Genomic DNA, 18151 nt, shown 5'->3' with positions numbered 1-18151 from the left:
CTATACTAGAGTGACCAGATTTAAAAGAGGGCAGGGCACCTGCAGCTTTAACTGTTGTGATGAAGAGGAAATTTCCCCAGGTTTTCCATATATACAAATGACACCTGCTGAAATATCCTTTTCAATACAACTGTTAAAGATACAGGAGCCCTGTCCTACTTTTCATGTGGTCACCCTAAGATAGTATAGATCCATCTCAGTGACCAGAGATCAGGCACCTATTCCTAGCACTGCCACAAGAAGATACTGAGCCAACCTAGCTTGACAGCAACTGAAATTCTACATAATAGCAATGGGTGGGGGGGGGGGGGAACAGCATGTTAAACAGGGGAGTCTGGTGGCTCTGATATCAATGGGGTGGTGAATTCACTTTGGGTTTCAGTCAGAGCCAGCCAGAACTCTGAAGGAACTATTTCACACCTTGGATAGGTCCTTTAGAGTTCTGACTGAACAGGAGGGGATCTACACTACTGCTTTAAAGCGCTTTATAACAGTTTTGACAACTGTTGGGGCCCAGGACACACTGGATATACAGGTTTCAAAATGTTTTCAGAGCGCTTTAAAGCGCTTTAAAAGCAGGAGTGTAGATCCCCCCACCTGGAATGGATTCAGCGTTTCGCTGACATTGGAGCCATTGGCCTCCACTGATGCTAAATAATGTCAAAACTCAGACTAAAGGATTGGTTCCTCAACCCGTACATTTATTTGTTGACTGCTAGTTGCGTCAATCGATATGTTTTCCAGTTCCTTGTAAAATGCAACCTTGTTACCTGACTCAATGGTGTTAATGATGAATTCTGCATGTAACAGTGCCAAAGATAGTACAGTGCTTCTTTGTACAGTTTAGTCCGGTGCAAGACCTTAATTAAACATGGCTCATAAATAATCTTGCTAAGTGATACAATGCTTGGGACTCTTATTATGCTCTAATATATTGAAAATAAAATTGGGGGTGGGATGGGGTTACCTCATAGAAACCTCGTACTAGACTCTCTGTTTGCTGCACGACACCTCGCTCAATTCTCCATTTCACCATCCTCTCTATATATTCCTTCTTGTTCTTTTCTGTGACTGGGATGTTGGCACCCCCAGGCTTCAGTTCCCGTTCAGTAATCTTAAAGGCAAACAACCACCAAAACGTTACAAAGGAAGATCTATTGCAAGCAGAACATTTTGTACATCAAGCTGTGCTAATTCCCCAAATGGCTGATTGAAGCTCTCTTGAAGGAGTGAAACTTGGGCAGCTTAAGCGGAGCTGAAATCTCTCTCTCTCTCTCTCTCTCTCTCTGACGAATGGTATCAAACACAAAGCAAGAAAGCTCCAAAATGAGAAACACAAACAAGTCTTCTCATTCAGCAGAGAGATTATTTAAATGAAGCTCCCTAATTTACGTACTGCAACAAGAATTCACGTACGCGGCAACAAAGAACCTTGAACCAATCCTCCCCTCCCCGCAACGGTAAAACACCTATACAGAAGTGATTGATTCATAACACTGCTGCTGCAGGGCGGCAGGTGCCAAACCGATGCTTCCACATGGTCAGAGCTCCATACCACTGTGGTAATTTCTTCAAACAGCACATCGCTCAGATCACTTCCCATGGAAGCGCTCCATCTTCATCAGTGTCACCGTCTCTGGCATTGGAAACAGCCACACAATCCATATTGCTGTCAGCTGCATCGTTTACTTGCTGTGATGGCTAGGCATGTCGGTTTTGGGCAGCACTGGATATGAATTAAGGCTCAAGCTGGCTACAAGAAGTGAATTCGTTGCCCAGCTTCAAGGATGCTTGGGGAAAGCCTTTCCACTATCAATGAAGGAAGGGTATTACCCCAGGATGGAGAGGCTTTGGTACAGTGAAGGTGAAGAAGGTGGGCACCCTCAGTTCCTATTGAAGCCCTGTAGGACTAAAGCACATAGTCCACCAATCTCAATAGAGTCAGGCCACAGCTAGACCTAAGGTTTATCCTGGGATCATCCAGGGTTCGCCCCTGCCTGAGCACTGGTTCCCCTGTGTGTCACCTAGATGAACAGGTTTGACCCCTGGATGATCTTAGGTCTAGCTACGGCCTCAGTCTCACCCAAGTGCTTCCATATCACACCTGCTATCTTTAAATGCAAAACTGCTACCATCAATTTGGACAAAAAACAACAAGTCAATCTAAATAAATTCCAGGCAGATTTTGGAGCTGTAAACCTGGCAAAGCCTCCGCTCAATCTGTGCAAATCTGTTATAGTGTCCAAATAACTTTTATCAAGGGACACTGTTGATTTTCACAAAAGAAAAACCAGCCAGGATTCTCAAGATGCTTGTAACACTGGATGTAGTGTCAGAGGCATCCTTTTAAAATGAGAAATCTATGTAGGACAGGTAAGAGATAATAATATTCCATAGTTTTAAACATTAACGTGAAACAGGTTTTTTTACTGGAGGGGGCAAGAATCCTGCAGAAACAAGATAACAATATTATTACATCTCAGCAAAGAAGATATAGTCATCTAGAAAGAGAAAATAGAAAGTAAAGTAAAAAAAAAGTGCCACAAAACTCTCCTCCTCTATGTACTTTTTGAAAAAAAAAAGTGCACACCTGTCCAAAGACTTCTTCATTTACAGTGAATGTGAGATCTAGGATATCATGTATATCGTTGTCTTTCATCCACTGCAAACTCTGGTGGAACTCCTCATCAAGATATTCCAAGTCACTCAGGTCACACAGTCTAACATAAACAAGAAGAAATTAGAGGAATAGAAATGATAGCAGTGGCAGTGGTAATGGTGGCATGTGCTAATGAAGAGAAGACAGAATATTCTTACAATATTGGGAAAACAAAGAGAGAAATTTAAAGTACTATTGCTACTAGATTTCTTTGAGCTAAGTAGTCTTTCTAAATGGTGAAAGCAGCTATTTTTCTAATTTTTGATACCTCTTTTTCCAAGGCACATCTTGAAATCCTAAATAGATATCACAAATACATAAATAAATCCTTTATATGGATTTCCCTCCAAAAGCATCTTATTTCCATTTTTTATTTGTTTCATACTTCAGCACCAAGGCTGATGTAAGCAAAAAAAAAAAATCCACCTACACAAGATAGAAACATTTCTTTTAAAAAACATTCAATTACTATCAGCAATTGGAACCCTCTATTATCAGAGAGGTCACGATGCCATTAATGTCAGCTTTGTATCTAATCCATATGTCCACACTTACAATTCTTTTGCTAAATTATAAAAAGTACATCTTTGCATTGACTGGCAACTTCTTTCCTTTATTAAATGCCCCCATGCACATTCTACACAGCTAAAAATGAGATGATTTTGAAAACTTTTACCAAAATCTAAATTATTGTCCGCATCCCATTAAATTGTTCCTGTAAAACAGCCTTCCTTAACCTGGTGCCTTCCAGATGTTTTAGACTACAACTCCCAGTATTCCTAACCATTGGCCATGCTGACTGAGGGCTAACAGGAAGTCTAAAACATCTGGAGTCCACAAGGTTGGGGAAAGCTGCTGTAAAATAAAGTACTAAATTCTCTATTCATGGGTAGGAAGCATTAGCCAACTAGCACAGGAAGCAAAGTCTTTTATTGCGCCCTTTCAACTGCCTTGTCTGCTCAATATGGCCAATGTAAATTCATTATGTTATTAAAAAGTTTATAAAAAGTAAGATTTTATGGAAGAAACAAAAGATTCCAATAGTCCATTGCAGACATAGGCTTGGATCCAGAAATGCCTTATGTGAACAGAAAGGCACTTCTACTTTTGCAAGGCAACTCTGCTAATTTTTCTTCCTTTCCTCTGCAAGACCCTGTGCTCCATCATACGCCATTCCAGAGGGTCCCTTGATGCTCAGAAGTGGCTTTTGAAGGGTGCAGAGGGCTGTAGTGGAGAGGAAGAGCCAGGAAGGCTCTGTCACATGAGCACAGTTCCGCTCATCTAACAGCGGATCCAACCTGATGACAGAACCGGCGCTACCATTAGGCCAACTAGGCAGCCGCCTAGGGCGCAGACTTCAGAGGGGCGCAGTACTTAAAAGTGTGTGATGTAAAAGGTTTTAATGTCGTGTTGCCAATGGCGGAGGTATGCATTATACCGCGTGCCATTTAGTGCAAAATGATTTGTGTGCCAAAATATTTTATTTTGTATTTGCGAAAGATAAACGAAGATTGATTATTACTTATTCTTGCAATTTAAAATATAAATTTAGCAGTTTCAAGTTTTCTGCTTTTATTTTTTCTATAAAACATCTGTTCTTAAAAATTGAAGTTGGCAATTTTGGGGTGTGGGTGTGTGTAAGTAGCTCGCCTTGCTTAGGGTGCAAAATAGTCTGGTGCCGGCCATGCCTGTTGAGGTTTTCCTCTTGATTATAAGCCCTTCCTATTATCTACTTAGCATTAAATAGTATAACTACGCCTTTAAATTAGACAGTCATTTTAGACAGACACCTCTTTTGTGGACAAGAATGTTCTGCTTAGCCATCTTTTCAATGGAATGTGAAACACTGTTTTTACTCACATTCTGAGGAGGGCTTTATAAAATGGTCGTGTAAAGAAGGCATCTAACAAATACTGATGTATCAGAGCAAGACCAAGGATTCGACCACTAAATCTGAACCTGAAAAAGAAAGAGATTAAGTGATTAGATCAGATTTATTGTTGGTTCGGCATTTAGTCTTTACAACACTATCCATTAAAAATCCTTACAAATTGTTAAAATAACTTTCAGCTATACATAGCCCCATTTGACAGGTCCTTTTTGATCACCGTTCCATGTGAGCATGATTTAGGCATGAAAACTTGATTAGCTTCTGTAAAAAAAGGATCTACAGATCACAAGAAAGTGAAGCTTTGGCAGATAAGACGCCACTTAAATATTTATGACTAGCATAGGTTTATATCTGTAGCACACTCTTTTGAATCATAGCCTGGGGTCCCACATCTCCTTTATTCAAAATGTGTCACTCCCATGATATTTATTTATTTATATATTACATTTCTAATCCACCCAATAACTAATATTTTGTTAACGATAGACGAAAATTTCACAGGGGAAGGAATTGCTACCGTTTTTCTGGCAGGACTTACAGTTTTAGCATTTGCCTGGCAACCCAGAAACTGAACAGGTAAAGATTTTCCAAGGTTGGGGGTATAGGCAAGATAAATGCTTCACCTGCTCTATTTCTGCCTGCCATACAGGTTCTTGTAAAGGAAACAATAGCCCAGGGTTCATCAGGGAGATAACATGGACATGATAAAATAGGCAACAGTTGCTCATTTGTGGAACACCCATCCACGACACATATTGTTGATATGAGAAATATGTTGCCTCCGTCAGGTCAGTATCACATCGTGCTTACACAGAAGCTGACTTTTTACTGTGCAACCAAGATAGGCTAGACACCCATTAAGATGGGTCTCAGATTGAAAACCCTGAAAACAATCCTCACCAGACCATGGCAGTACTAAGAGATTGTTCAGAGTTGTACTTTTCTTCTTCTGAAAATGGCGTCATTCTCCCCACCCCACATACACCTTCATTCCCTATTCTGTATTCATAGAAATGGGTCAAGCCAATGAGATGCAGTAAACAGTGATTGAAATCTCCTCTTCAGAGTGACTTGGTTCTGTGTTTAATGTTATTTTGCATTTTATGTCGCAAGATTCAACTGAATCTTTGTTTGCTTTCCAGTACAATCTTTGTTTGCTTTCCAGTACAAATGTAGATTCCCATAAAGCTGGTAAAAACAAACCAGCCATCTACAAAACCACAGCTTTGCTGACCATAGGAGAAACAAGAACAGCATTTGAAAAAAGAGAAATGGAAAAACATAGCTGCAAATTTTCCTCGTGAATTATAGAGAATACATTTCAGTAGTGTTCCTCATCCCAAAGAAAAGCTGTTCAAAAGATAAAAATCCAAGTCTAGTCATGGTTTACAGTTGTTCTCATGTTTTCATCGGTGGGGTTTGTTTCAGGTTTTTCTCCTCATTGAAAGAAGTTTAGGAGGTGGCAGCGATCTGGAGAAGTTCACCTTTGCCTAACCTCCAATACTAGATACTTAGAGTTGGCTAGTTAACCTGCGTATGTCATGAAACACTCAGCAACCAATTCCTACAACATTCCCTATTATCTGACAAAGAAAAAGAGATGCACTTGTTTTTACTTTGCATGGATGTTTCATAGTATTTATTTACTGCATTTCTATACCGCCCAATAGCCGAAGCTCTCTGGGCGGTTCACAAAAAGAATGAGAATGAGCAAGGTACTTTCACGGGGGAGTGTTGTCTCCTGCTCCACAAAAACAACAGAAAATAATAGTTCCATGACTCATAATTCTTACCATTCGTGGTGATTATCCACAAAAGCAGACATGGGACTGATTTGTACAGTGTATGTATCATTGGCTGAATATTCAAATAAGCCATAATATGGATTGAAGAGCTCTCTTGATACCAAGAAAAAAAATTCCCTTGAAGGTCCGCTGTAGTCCAGCCTATAAGAAAAATAAAATAAAACTGATATACAAGAGGACAGAACAATACAGATTTGATCATTATTTCCTCCATAGCACTATTCCCTCACCCTCCATAGAAAAGATCCTGATCCTTGGATATACTGTGTGAACTTTCAGAACTGAACATTTAAGTCAATGACCATTTATCTTGCTTTCAATTTTGCTAAGCTAGTTATTGTTCCTGAAATCCATTTTGGAATTTGCTGGTTTGTTTTTTGCGTCCAATCTAGCACAATTATACATCTCCTATTTATAAGCACAGTGTGTGCAATGATTCCCATTTAATGGCCCCCCATGCACAAGCCTGGCTCAGCTGTACTACATTCCCAATTCAGAAGTGAATGAATGCATTGTTCCTAAATTCCATTTTGGACAGCTCCAATTCTTTTGCTCTGGGGCCATGGTTCCATATCAGCGTTTTTTCCTGTCTTCTTGCTGGGGAACAACTGGCACTTGCTGAACTATTCCTTCTACAAAGTTATTAAAGGAACAAAGGAATAAAGCTCTTAGCAGAACCTTCCCATAAAGTTCCAGAAAGGACAAGAGATTTGAAATCTCACCACTGCCTCTGTAATGGTGATTGCAGGCTGGTGCACCCATGGTGGTATACCACATGATTACTATACACTTTAAGATTAGCCATTAGTGCACTGGGGAAGATGCAGGCTGCTACCATCACTAAGTATGTATGAAATGTATCTTTGACACAACAGGTCTCTGATTTTGCTTGCTCTTGCAACAACGTTCTTCGGTTCTCTCTTAGTTTTATCTTCTAAAAACGTTTATCTGCAAGATCAATATGAACCTCTGTGAATAAATATAAGGGGAGATGTATAATTCCCTCAAAACTATTACTTCCCCTTAAAGGATACATCCCAAAGAACTCTACGCGATTTTCAGCATCTCACAAATCAAAGCTGGAAATGAAAAAAACATCATGTTGCATCTTTGCAAAATGGAACCAATATCGGAGTTTCACAACTTATCGTTTCCATTAGGAATAAATCTGAAATTATCTTGATGCTGTCATTTTTCTTGGTTTATATTTTTTTTCCTTCAAGGTTTTGTGTTTCGTTAAGGAAGCTACAACACATATAGATATTTGTTTATCGGGTCAGTAATTGTGAACTGTCAGAAATTGAAGGAAATTTGCTTCGTAGATGACAGTTAAACTGAAGGAAATATCTGTCTTTGCTTAAACAGCAGTAAGCTAAATTCACTGTCTTGCCATTCTTCATAGGCTCATAACCTAATGGGATTTAAAGAAACTACAGTTCATACTAAGCAGCAAAACACACTCCACAGATGGTTTGTTTCCTTGCTTTGTTTTTATTGCAACCACTGATGAGCGTCCCAATTCACATATGCCTGATGTTACAACTGGAATCAAATCTTTCAAAGTTTCAATTACATATTCGGGATGCTTATTCCTCTGTGCCACCCAAAACATGCACAAAGGAAATGAATAAAGAGCCTACTTCTAATGAGCATTTGCACAGATATTCTGTCAAGCAACTGGGCAGAAGCCTCTTTCTCCCCAGTATTTTGTATTTTGACCAAAATACAAAAAAAAAAAAAAAAAACCCACCCGCTGCATATTGTATCTTAAAACTCTTACTGCCAGTAACTAAGTCTTGGGAGAGGCATTCCAGCCTTTTAGAATAGAGAGAAAGCTGCACAAAAACTGGGAAACCAGCAAATGACCAATGATCAGGGGAAAGGGGTGTGGCCATCGGAGGAACCATGGCGCATATGGGACCCTTGAAGGGCCAGACTTGGCCCCCAGGTCTAAGGTTCCCTACCCATGCATTAGAGCGAAATCATCAACAGTGTGATGTGGCTACAAAAAAGCAAATGCTATTTTGGGCTGCATTAAAAGAAGTATAGCTTCCAAATCACACGAGGTACTGGTTCCCCTCTATTTGGCCCTGGTTAGGCCTTATCTTGGGTATTGCGTCCAGTTCTGGGCAGCATACTTCAAGAAGGATGCAGACAAGCTGGAGGGGGTTCAAAGGAGGGCAACGGGGATGATCAGGGGTCTGGAAACAAAGCCCTATGAAGAGAGACTGAAATAACTGGGCATGTTTAGCCTGGAAAAGAGAAGATTGAGGGGAGACATGATAGCACTCTTCAAATACTTAAAAGGTTGTCACACAGAGGAGGGCCAGGATCTCTTCTCATTCATCCCAGAGTGTAGGACACGGAATAATGGGCTCAAGTTATGGGAAGCCAGATTCTGGCTGAACCTCACTGTTAGAGCAGTACGACAATGGAACCAGTTACCTAGGGAGGTTGAGGGCTCTCCCACACTAGAGGCATTCAAGAGGCAGCTGGACAACCATCTGAAGGGTATGCTTTAAGGTGGATTCCTGCATTGAGCAGGGGGGTTGGACTCGATGGCCTTATAGGCCCCTTCCAACTCTAGTATTCTATGATTCTATGATGCTCCCCTTTTTCAAGGCTCCTAAGAATGGCTAAATGTGGGAAAGAGAAGCTGCTTGGGGGGATTCCTACTTAGTGAATGAGCTTTAAACCTTTGCCCACTGCAACAGGAATCACAGCAACAATTTAATTAACAGTAAGCATAACATTTAATGACACCACACATCTTTGATAGATAATTGCTCGGTGAGTGTAAAGAAGTAGAGATCAGAAAACCACCCAGTATTTCTGTGCAATTTTAAAAGGTTAGCCTTTGAAAGGAAGTAGGCTGCTATCATTCATAAATTACTTCTGGATTTTAAAGGCAGGTGAGTCGCAATGGTTTGGATCCAAAAGATATTGCTGCATAAGTGCAAGTCACTTCTCACGCAAGAGGATTTTCAGTGATCCTGCTTTTCTACTGCATCCTGCCTTGCCAAATGCCATTCTGTTCCAAAGAGTCCCCCAATCTTTAGCATTGGATTCTTGGGAAACCCAAGGGATTGCAGAAAAAAGCTGGAGGCGGGGCAGCCTTATTCAAGTTGGTATGGGACTGCCTTCTCCAGTACCAGCCTGCCAGCACTTTGAGGTCATCAACAAAGGCTCTTCTCACTTGCCTGCCACCAAGGGCAATTAGGCTGATGAGTACAAGGTAGAGGGCCTTCTCAGTGGTGGCCTCGCACATCTGGAATCAACGTCCATCAGGGATTTGTAAGGCCCCTTCTTTTCAGGTCTTCAGAAAAGCTCAGAAGACCACCTGTTTTCACTGGCCTTCCCTTACGTCTAAGACATTGCTTTTTACTGGTAAGTTTTGATTTTATTGATTTTAATTCGAATTATGGATTTTATTAAACATGTTTTAATGAATCTTTAAACAAACACTGTATCCAATTTGTGGGGGTGGGTGGGTTTGTCTTGTATACTGCACCTTGAGAAGGTTCCAATCTTAAAGGTGGCTGAGAAATAATTTTAGCTAGATATTCTAAGAGAAAGATAAAAGAAATGAAATTCTGTAAACCAAACCCCATGTGGCTGCTTTGACCGTGCCAGTTTGCCCCGCTTTAGAAAAAATCCCACGCTTTTACTGTTGTGGGGTGGCGTTGGGTAATCTCAACGCAGGAGGCAGCACAGGCTTTCCAGTGGCCATTCAGTTTGCCAGGCTGCCCCCCCTCGCCTGGCTTTTGGTGACCAATGGGAGGTTGCCTTCCATCTGAGAACGCTCCCTGTGCGGCGCTGGAGCAAGGACAGCAGGCTGGTCTCACTCCGGCAGGAAAAGTTGGGGGGTAAGTCCTCAATTTTTTCCAATGCACATCTTTGCCTTTTTGCCCTGCAGTGGCAGTGAATTGATGGCTGCATCATATATCCAACATAGTGCAGATTCACAGCCACTGTGGAGCAAAGATGGCATTTAGGTAGCCCCCCAGGCCACAGTTTTCATGTCTTACAATAAGGAGCTGCATCCCCCACCGCACCCTAGCCAAGTTCAAATAAACTGAAAAAGCAGAACACGAGATAGAACATTCAGCACAGATGTTTTATGTCCTTATGCAGTTTCCATGGGCCCCAAGCCTAGAGGTGAGTTTCTGTCCTGAGATTTCAAGGTTGTAGAAACTCACCTCTAGGAAGTTACCTCTCACCTTTGCACAGAAGCAAGCTTATAGATAGGTAAAGGGAAATGCAGGAATTACTTCTTAATACTGCAAGGCTGTATAAAGAGATAATTACTGCATTTGTGCACACAAATCCTAACAGGTCAAGACAACTCTAATTTAGCCTTTGCATTTCTGTTTCGGAGAACAAATGGAAGCAGAGAATAAACATAAAGACCCAAATCTATTGTGGTTGTTATCCTATAGGGCTGAATGTAATCTCACAGAAGGTCAACATGAAATGCATATTTAACAAAAGTAAATACTTCTTGTAATCTTAAATATTTTTTTACTGTTTTATTTTCAAAGTACAATTCTGAGAGAAAGTTAAACGGACTTGAGTCCCATCGATTTAATTCTCCCATAATACTCTTCTTTAAAATAGCTGTTGACTTCCAATCTTGGACACTTGATACATACAAAAATCAACACATGCTTTTGCTTAATAACTTTCATCTCTAAAAAACAATTTCATTCAGATATAGCATGTTAATATTTGTATTTCAGATTGACCACATGGACTGCACAATTATTTCCCAGTTATTATCCTTCCAATCATTTCTAGGGAGATTTCAACCTTGCCAAAACAGAACACCACACATTCCTCAAAGTGGACATGTAATTTTTGCAAGACCACGATGTGTTGAATTTTCCATTCCAGCATAATTGTGGGTCTCTGATTTAATAATTCCCCCATGCACAGATCAGGCTTAATCACATTTTTTTCCTGATTCAGAAGTGAAAGAATAGACGTGTATACTATATTTTTAAAAATTATTTGAATGCTTTTACTTTTTTCTTTAAGAACTCTCTCCGCATAAAAACTGTCAAAACAGAAAGAAGGCTATGCTAAAACCCTGACATGCCAGTTTTCCATGGGAATGAGGTTTAATAAGAAGATTATGTAAATCTCCACCTGCAATCTGATACGGCACAGCCTCTGCAACTCAAGGAAAAATACGCTAATGAAATGTACCCACTTACATCTCTGGATCTCCCAGCCTATGTTCATAATAAGAACGTAGACTTATTAAGCAGGTTCCTTTTCTATACCAGCTTGAGGTGGAGTTAAGGTGGAAAACCACAAAAGGTCATGACACACAAATTTAATTTCTGAGAGATAATAGATAAAATAAAAAGGATGATGACATGCAAATGTGCACCACACTTAACAAAAAAAAAAAAAAAAAACACCATTATCACTCAGCTTAGGGATGATGGAAAACACCCAATCTTCCACATTTAACAACTTGGATGATAAAATGCAAGTCACTCCTCTTCACATTGTAAGATAGCTCTCTCCCACACCTTCTCTTATCATAAATATCATAATATCAGGCTCACCTGCCTTGCAAACGTATGAGTTATAACCAGTTTTTAATACAGACTTCAACATCTACTCAACAAAAAACAAGCCACTTAAGAGTTTTGCCCAAGAGAGAAGCAGCAGCTATGGTGGCCTAAAACGTTTTCTGTAGACTGGTGGCTGATGTGGATTTGGTTTTCAGTTTGTCTGTCCTATGACTGGACTTTCCCCACTCTGCTCCTTTTAACTGGAGGGAAGGGGAGGGGGAGATCTCAGTTTCTGGAAACAGTAGAAGAAAAATTCAACATTTATTTATTTAATAAATCTGTCTCCTGCTTTTTAATATAACTTTTTAATAAACATATATAACATACAAGGTTATGAAGTACACAGCAGGGAAAAAATACAGCATAAACCCCTAATAACACCAGGGAAAATAGAAAAGTTTTTGCCTGGCACTAAAAAAGTGATCCACAAACTCCCCCGACCAGGAGAAAGCATTTCATAGGTAGGGTGCCACAGCTGAGAAGGCCCTTTCCAGAATCAGCACCTGTCTTTCAAACAGTAGGGGGCACCTGGAGTGGGCTCCCAAAGATGAAAGTGTTCAAGCAGGTGATCCACCAGACACCCAGGTACCAATCCATTCACGATTTTAAGGGTTAAACCACCAATGTAGTCCCAGAAAAAAAAATCAATGTAGCCTTATTATATAAACAAATTCACACAAAAATAATCAGGTGTTTTGCATGTGAAGTGAAAATATTTACATGACTATGCTGTTACTAATGTTCAGACTGTCTGTGCAACTCTAGCCAAAGCTATTTGAGTTGTACCCAAAGCTATTCTTTTGTTCTATTTGACCAGCTTCAGCTGAAAATGAGCAGTTACTCATTAACTGGAATATGTTGCTTGTACATTTATTTATACCTTTTACTGTGTCAGATCATAGGTCCATCTGGCCCAGTATAGTCGACACTGACTGGCAGCAGCTTCCCAGGGTTTCAGGTGGGATTCTTTCTGACTGATGCCAACCCTGGCTTCATTTAGGTGCCAAGTTAAAACATGGCTTTTATCTTTTTTTCTTTCTTTTCTTTTCGGGGTTTTTTGTTTGTTTGTTTTGGTATTTTATTTTATTTTAATTTGCAAACATGACAATTAGAAAAACAAAACAAAAGTGGAACGCTCTAATAAAGAAGCAGGAAAAAAGTAGAAAGGGGAACACGCCCTAAGGCATTTTCATACATAATAATATTTTTACAACTCTTAATAAAGAAAAAAAAAGAATAATAATTATAATACAAATAATTATGGTACTAATAATTATTGAAACAAAAACATTTCAAATCTCTGATTCCCATACCTATTATTCCAAAACTGAACAAAAACATGGCTTTTATCAAAGCCTTTGAGGGCTAAATTCTCCACGGTTACATATAGTTTTAATTGTTTTTATTGCTTTTTTTTAAAAAAAATCTACTGGTTTTAACTTGTTAACGATTTTATATGATTTTAGCTGTGTAAATTATTTATGTTTATATTGTTCTGATTTTATCTGTACGCCACCCTGAGATCCTAGTGATATAGGGCGGGATACAAATGTTTTAATTAATTAATTATAAAAGATACATTTTCAGTGAATGCCTAAAACACGCCAGCACTGAGGCCCGATGCAGAGGGGAGATCATGAATAGTTTTTGCGTGTGCATTTTTTGGTGAATTTTTGTGAACCGCCCACAGAGCTTTGGCTAATGAGTGGTATAGAATTGTAATAAATAGTTAAATAACTTTACTTCAACACTAGTAAATGTGAATAGTTAATTAAATTTAATTAAATTTAATAAAGATGTAGCTTCCACAGGAAGTGTGCTATGACTGACCTTAAGTCACATGGGGTGCATGATGTCAACCTTCTTAAATTGCCATGTAGCATTTAATATAAAAGGCAAGTCCATATGTTACCTGGGCATCATCAGGTGATTATCTGATGACCTTATCTGTGAATGATAGAAAGCAAAAGCATGCTTCTGATTCCAGCAATCAAGAATCCAACCTAGCTGGAATTAAGTACACCTGTTTGGAATATGGACTAATAAATTCTTTTACATCTGGTACCCTTCTGCTAAATGTTACCATCTGGATTAGGGTGTTTAGCCAGAGTTTCATTTTCTTCATTTATTTCTAAATGCCTGATTGCTTTGTTCTTTCTGATCTCCCTTGAACTGGAATTGGTTAAATATATTGAAGGTCTGCCTTTAGTTATTCTGAAACACATTCTTGTCTAACACTCACAACAACCTCTGTTGTTTGGGCCTTAAACTGCCAATTACAATATAGTTACAGGCTTGATCTGGGGGAAGACCGACAGCTATGAGCTGAGCAAAGGGTGCACTAATTGACTTTCTGCCACTTAGCCCCCGTCTATACGACAACAGGATTGCTCCTCATTAAATATAAACCCGAATTTTCATTGATTCGAAGCTAGGTAAAGAGTGTCACACTGCAGCAGCAATAGCGATTTATTTTCTGGATTTTTTTTTATAGTGTAGTTATAAAGGCGCATATACAATGATTAGATGCTATGGAGTAGAGACGATGGAAGCTATAAATTTTATATGCAGAGCTCCGCAGATTTATATAACAGGCAAACCGGGAGCAGGGGTGGGGGGAAAGGAACGAGGCAGCAGAGGAGAATGCCTGTTCCCCCCTCTTGGTTTTAATAAGCTCTCTCTGCAGAGCTCCGCAGAATCAGAGAATTCAAACTAAAAACAGTGCAAAAAAACGAGGCAGCCAATAGGTGGAAAATCAGGAAATCGGCCAATCACGCTGTCCTACCCTCAAAGCTCCGCCCACATGTCAAAATGCGTTTTAACTCCCCCAAAGACACATAACCGTAATGCGATGCAAACTTGGATGTGATCCAAAAGTCGCGGTAAATCGAAATGCGAATATGCGCATTATTGAGTTAAAAACCCGATGCTACAGCAAATGGACAGCTGTGTCATGTGTCATGAAATGCAAATATGCGATTTTAGGTCGGAGTAAACAAGCTGTATAGACAAGCCCTTATTAAGCCTTGTCCAAAATCTTTCACACCTCTCAAAAGGAGAAGGTGCAAAATATTTTGAATGAAATACAAATGCAAAGAAACACAAATGCAAGAAACAGGAAGTGCTCACCACTTCCTATTCCCACACAACATTGTCACAAGGTGCTTTCAGACAGAGGGCTCCTAGTGCTAATGATCAAAAGGCATTGTGCAGCAACCACACAGCAGACTTTGGACAACTGCTGGGAAGGAGAACAATGCCAAAACCAATTGTGGCCAATTGGGATACTCAGAATAGGGGGCTCAGCTATGAGTCGAATATTCAGGTGTGATTGTGGCATGGACAAAAATCCCTGGATGAGCAAAAACAATAGGATTAGGGTCTTACAGTCCTTCCCCTCCTCTACCTGTTTTTGACATTCCTGTAATTAAATAAGAGCTCCATCACACAAGCAATTTAGTGCACTCTCGCCATGCCTGGTGTGCGGATTTGCAGCACAGTACTCACATGATGCCCACCCCACTTCTTCCCCAGCCTTTCCTAGAACATCAAGTCTGGATTATTTCCCCTAAGCGTGTTTTCCTTTGTTGGGGGCATGTGCTGTGACGGGAACCCTGCTGTTGGCTTGATTGGACTGCATCAGGTCCTGGCAGGGAAGAGCGATCTCTCCCAGCAACCATCTCCATGTCTCAATATAAAACCCAAACCTTGCATCCCAGGCTTGAAAGCGTTTTTTAAAATGCCCAAATCTCAGCAGAGACAGGATTATACTCCCTCAATGCCCCCAAAGAGCCAGACTAAAGGTTCATTCCATTTTTGCCGAGCAGAAAGGCGGTCTGGTTGAAGTACTCAGCTGACAGGACCTGTCTTGTTAAGGGGGGGGGGGGAGAAGGAGCAACCAATGAACTGGAGGGAGAAAGAAAAGAGTGGGTGGAGTGGAAGAGCGAACAAGCGAAAGAGCATTGGAGGTAAAAAAAACGTGGAGACAAAGTGTGTGTGGGGGGGTGGATTACATGTGATGGAGCTTTCAGTGTTGTGGCTATGTTTTAACCTAAGCTCACCTGTTTCTTTTTCTAAATTCCCAGATATATCTATTTGCCAAGATATGGATTCTGGTACAAAATTACACCAAGCTATCTTTTAGATACTGAGGTTGCAAGCAACTTTTCTGGGGTAAGCCCCACTGAATTCAATGGGATTTACGTCTGAAGAGGGACGTACAGGATTACACTGTAAAGTGAGTAATGTTGGCTGAAACACAAGAAAGACACACAAATATTTTCTCTACTATCCTGTCAGGAGCAGACAAGTTGGTCTGATTCACAGTGATTCATTTCACAATTTTGATAATGAATGAACATAGTTTATACTACAAATCCACGTATTCACTCTTCTTGGATTCTCACACATCAATACTGTATTATTTTTTAAATGAAGGGTGCCATTAATCATCAGCAGCACACTGATGTCATTAAAATTCTTTCTGTGTTGGGGCAAGACGAGAAAGGTTAACCCCCAGCCTGGAGAGATCTCCTGTGTAAGCTTGCAATGGTGAATGTTCAAAAGGTGTGGATCCCACTGAAACGAAAGAGTCACATTTCTTTGAGTGGCAAAACCATTTGGGTTGCCATGCAGAATCTTGCTTCAGGGATGAATGCCTGCTTGCAGCAGAGCCCGAAACTGCTCTTATAAGATGAACATCTGCGTGTGGATTTAGGGTTGGCCTTCTCTAAACTGGACTATGTGTCCTTAATTAACAACAGCTGTCCTCACAAGCACTTCCATTGACAAGCATAAACGGCCAGATATCATGTGAGAATTCCTGCATACCTTGTGCTTTGCAAGCCTGTTTCAAAGGCAGCTATGAATCTGGTACAAACTTTGCAGGATGGAGAGAGTTCCCAAAGGGCAAAACTCTGTATTGAGTGTGCATATTGTGCAATTCTGTGCAAGCATTGAAAGCGACACAACATTTTGTATGGATTATAGAGATTCAACAAGTAGAGAATATCAGGTTACATTTTTATTTCTTAAAGCACGTTTCTAGCCCTTATGTTTGCCAAATGCATGAAAGGGAGGCAATGTTCACTAAGATTTATAAAGCCAAAAGACTTTGGACAACTATTTCTGAAAGCTTGTTGCTGCTGAACATTTTAGCCTGTTGTGTACTCTGTGTATAACAAGTTTTACAGATATGTTTCATTGTTGTAAGCCACCTTGTAAATTGTTTTAAAAATATTTTCTTGGGGAAGAATGTGGGTTGTTTTGTTACAGAATTTTGATTTTTATACTGCATAGTATACACAACTATCTCATTCATGAACTTTCTATTATGTCTGGAAGTACCCCAAGGAAGTATACCAGTAAAAATCCGAATCAGCTGTGGCCATAAGAGGTTACCTATTCAGTAACTGTTTCCCCCTCTGTCTCCCCACTCCCAACACATATACAAAGAGTCACAATGTTAGAGTGAACCTAGCTTGCTTTTGACATCCTAATTCTAGCCACTTTACTGAGTTACCTTCATACAACTGGTTAATATGTCCCTGTTGCAAACTGAAGACTTGGCACAAAACTGAAGAAAGGCCAAACAGAGGCAACACTTGCACACAACAGCTGCAAGAGCAGATGTTTTACTGTTCCAGCACAGAAATAATTATAGTTTACTCTTCGGGCACCCAGTTAGATTTTTTTTAAAAAAATATGCAAAGCAATTCATATTGTGGTATTGTCTGATACACAGGGCTGACTACATGATAGAGACCTTTCTGTGTGTTTTGAATCACATTATTTCTAGAGGTCTGAACTCAGGCAAATTCGTAATCACAATTCTCCTTGCGTATGAATTCAATTGCGGTGAAACCTTTTATAATAAGGAGTTGTGACTACTTGCTTCGTGCCATCCTCTTTTCAAAGCAAATTGTTTGAGCTTTTATTTTTAGATGCCAAATCATTCTTCTGTCATCTGAAAAGGCTCAAAGGAGAGATTTCATTTGATAATACAAATGCAGCGATAGTGAGAAACCGCCTAAGAATACTTCAGCTAACTGGTATATTATTGACAGGAACTGATAACTTCTTTAAGCAGATTCATGTTGTTCTAATTATTTCATTGGGAAAATCCTATAGCTGTTCTGCCACATTCACTGGGGATTCTTTATTCATTATTGCAGCATTTAGAATCAATACTAAAGTGGTTTCAAGCTGCTCC

The 18151-nt window shown here is 39.9% G+C and overlaps 1 protein-coding gene across 1 annotated transcript in view; it reads right to left on the bottom strand.

The window, feature by feature from the left end:
* Positions 1-18151, bottom strand: part of HECW2 (HECT, C2 and WW domain containing E3 ubiquitin protein ligase 2) — a 198942-nt gene that overhangs the window by 14830 nt on the left and 165961 nt on the right. Inside the window, exons 23-26 of the mRNA XM_063116233.1 lie at positions 6344-6496; positions 4520-4618; positions 2591-2720; positions 968-1114 (exon numbers count right to left, since the gene is read on the bottom strand). Coding sequence (XP_062972303.1) covers positions 968-1114; positions 2591-2720; positions 4520-4618; positions 6344-6496 — 529 coding nt within the window. The remainder of the gene's footprint in view (positions 1-967; positions 1115-2590; positions 2721-4519; positions 4619-6343; positions 6497-18151) is intronic.

This window comes from Elgaria multicarinata, chromosome 2, assembly GCF_023053635.1.
Source record: "Elgaria multicarinata webbii isolate HBS135686 ecotype San Diego chromosome 2, rElgMul1.1.pri, whole genome shotgun sequence".
NCBI classification, from domain to species: domain Eukaryota; kingdom Metazoa; phylum Chordata; class Lepidosauria; order Squamata; family Anguidae; genus Elgaria; species Elgaria multicarinata.
This window is presented reverse-complemented; position numbering and strand designations above follow the sequence as displayed.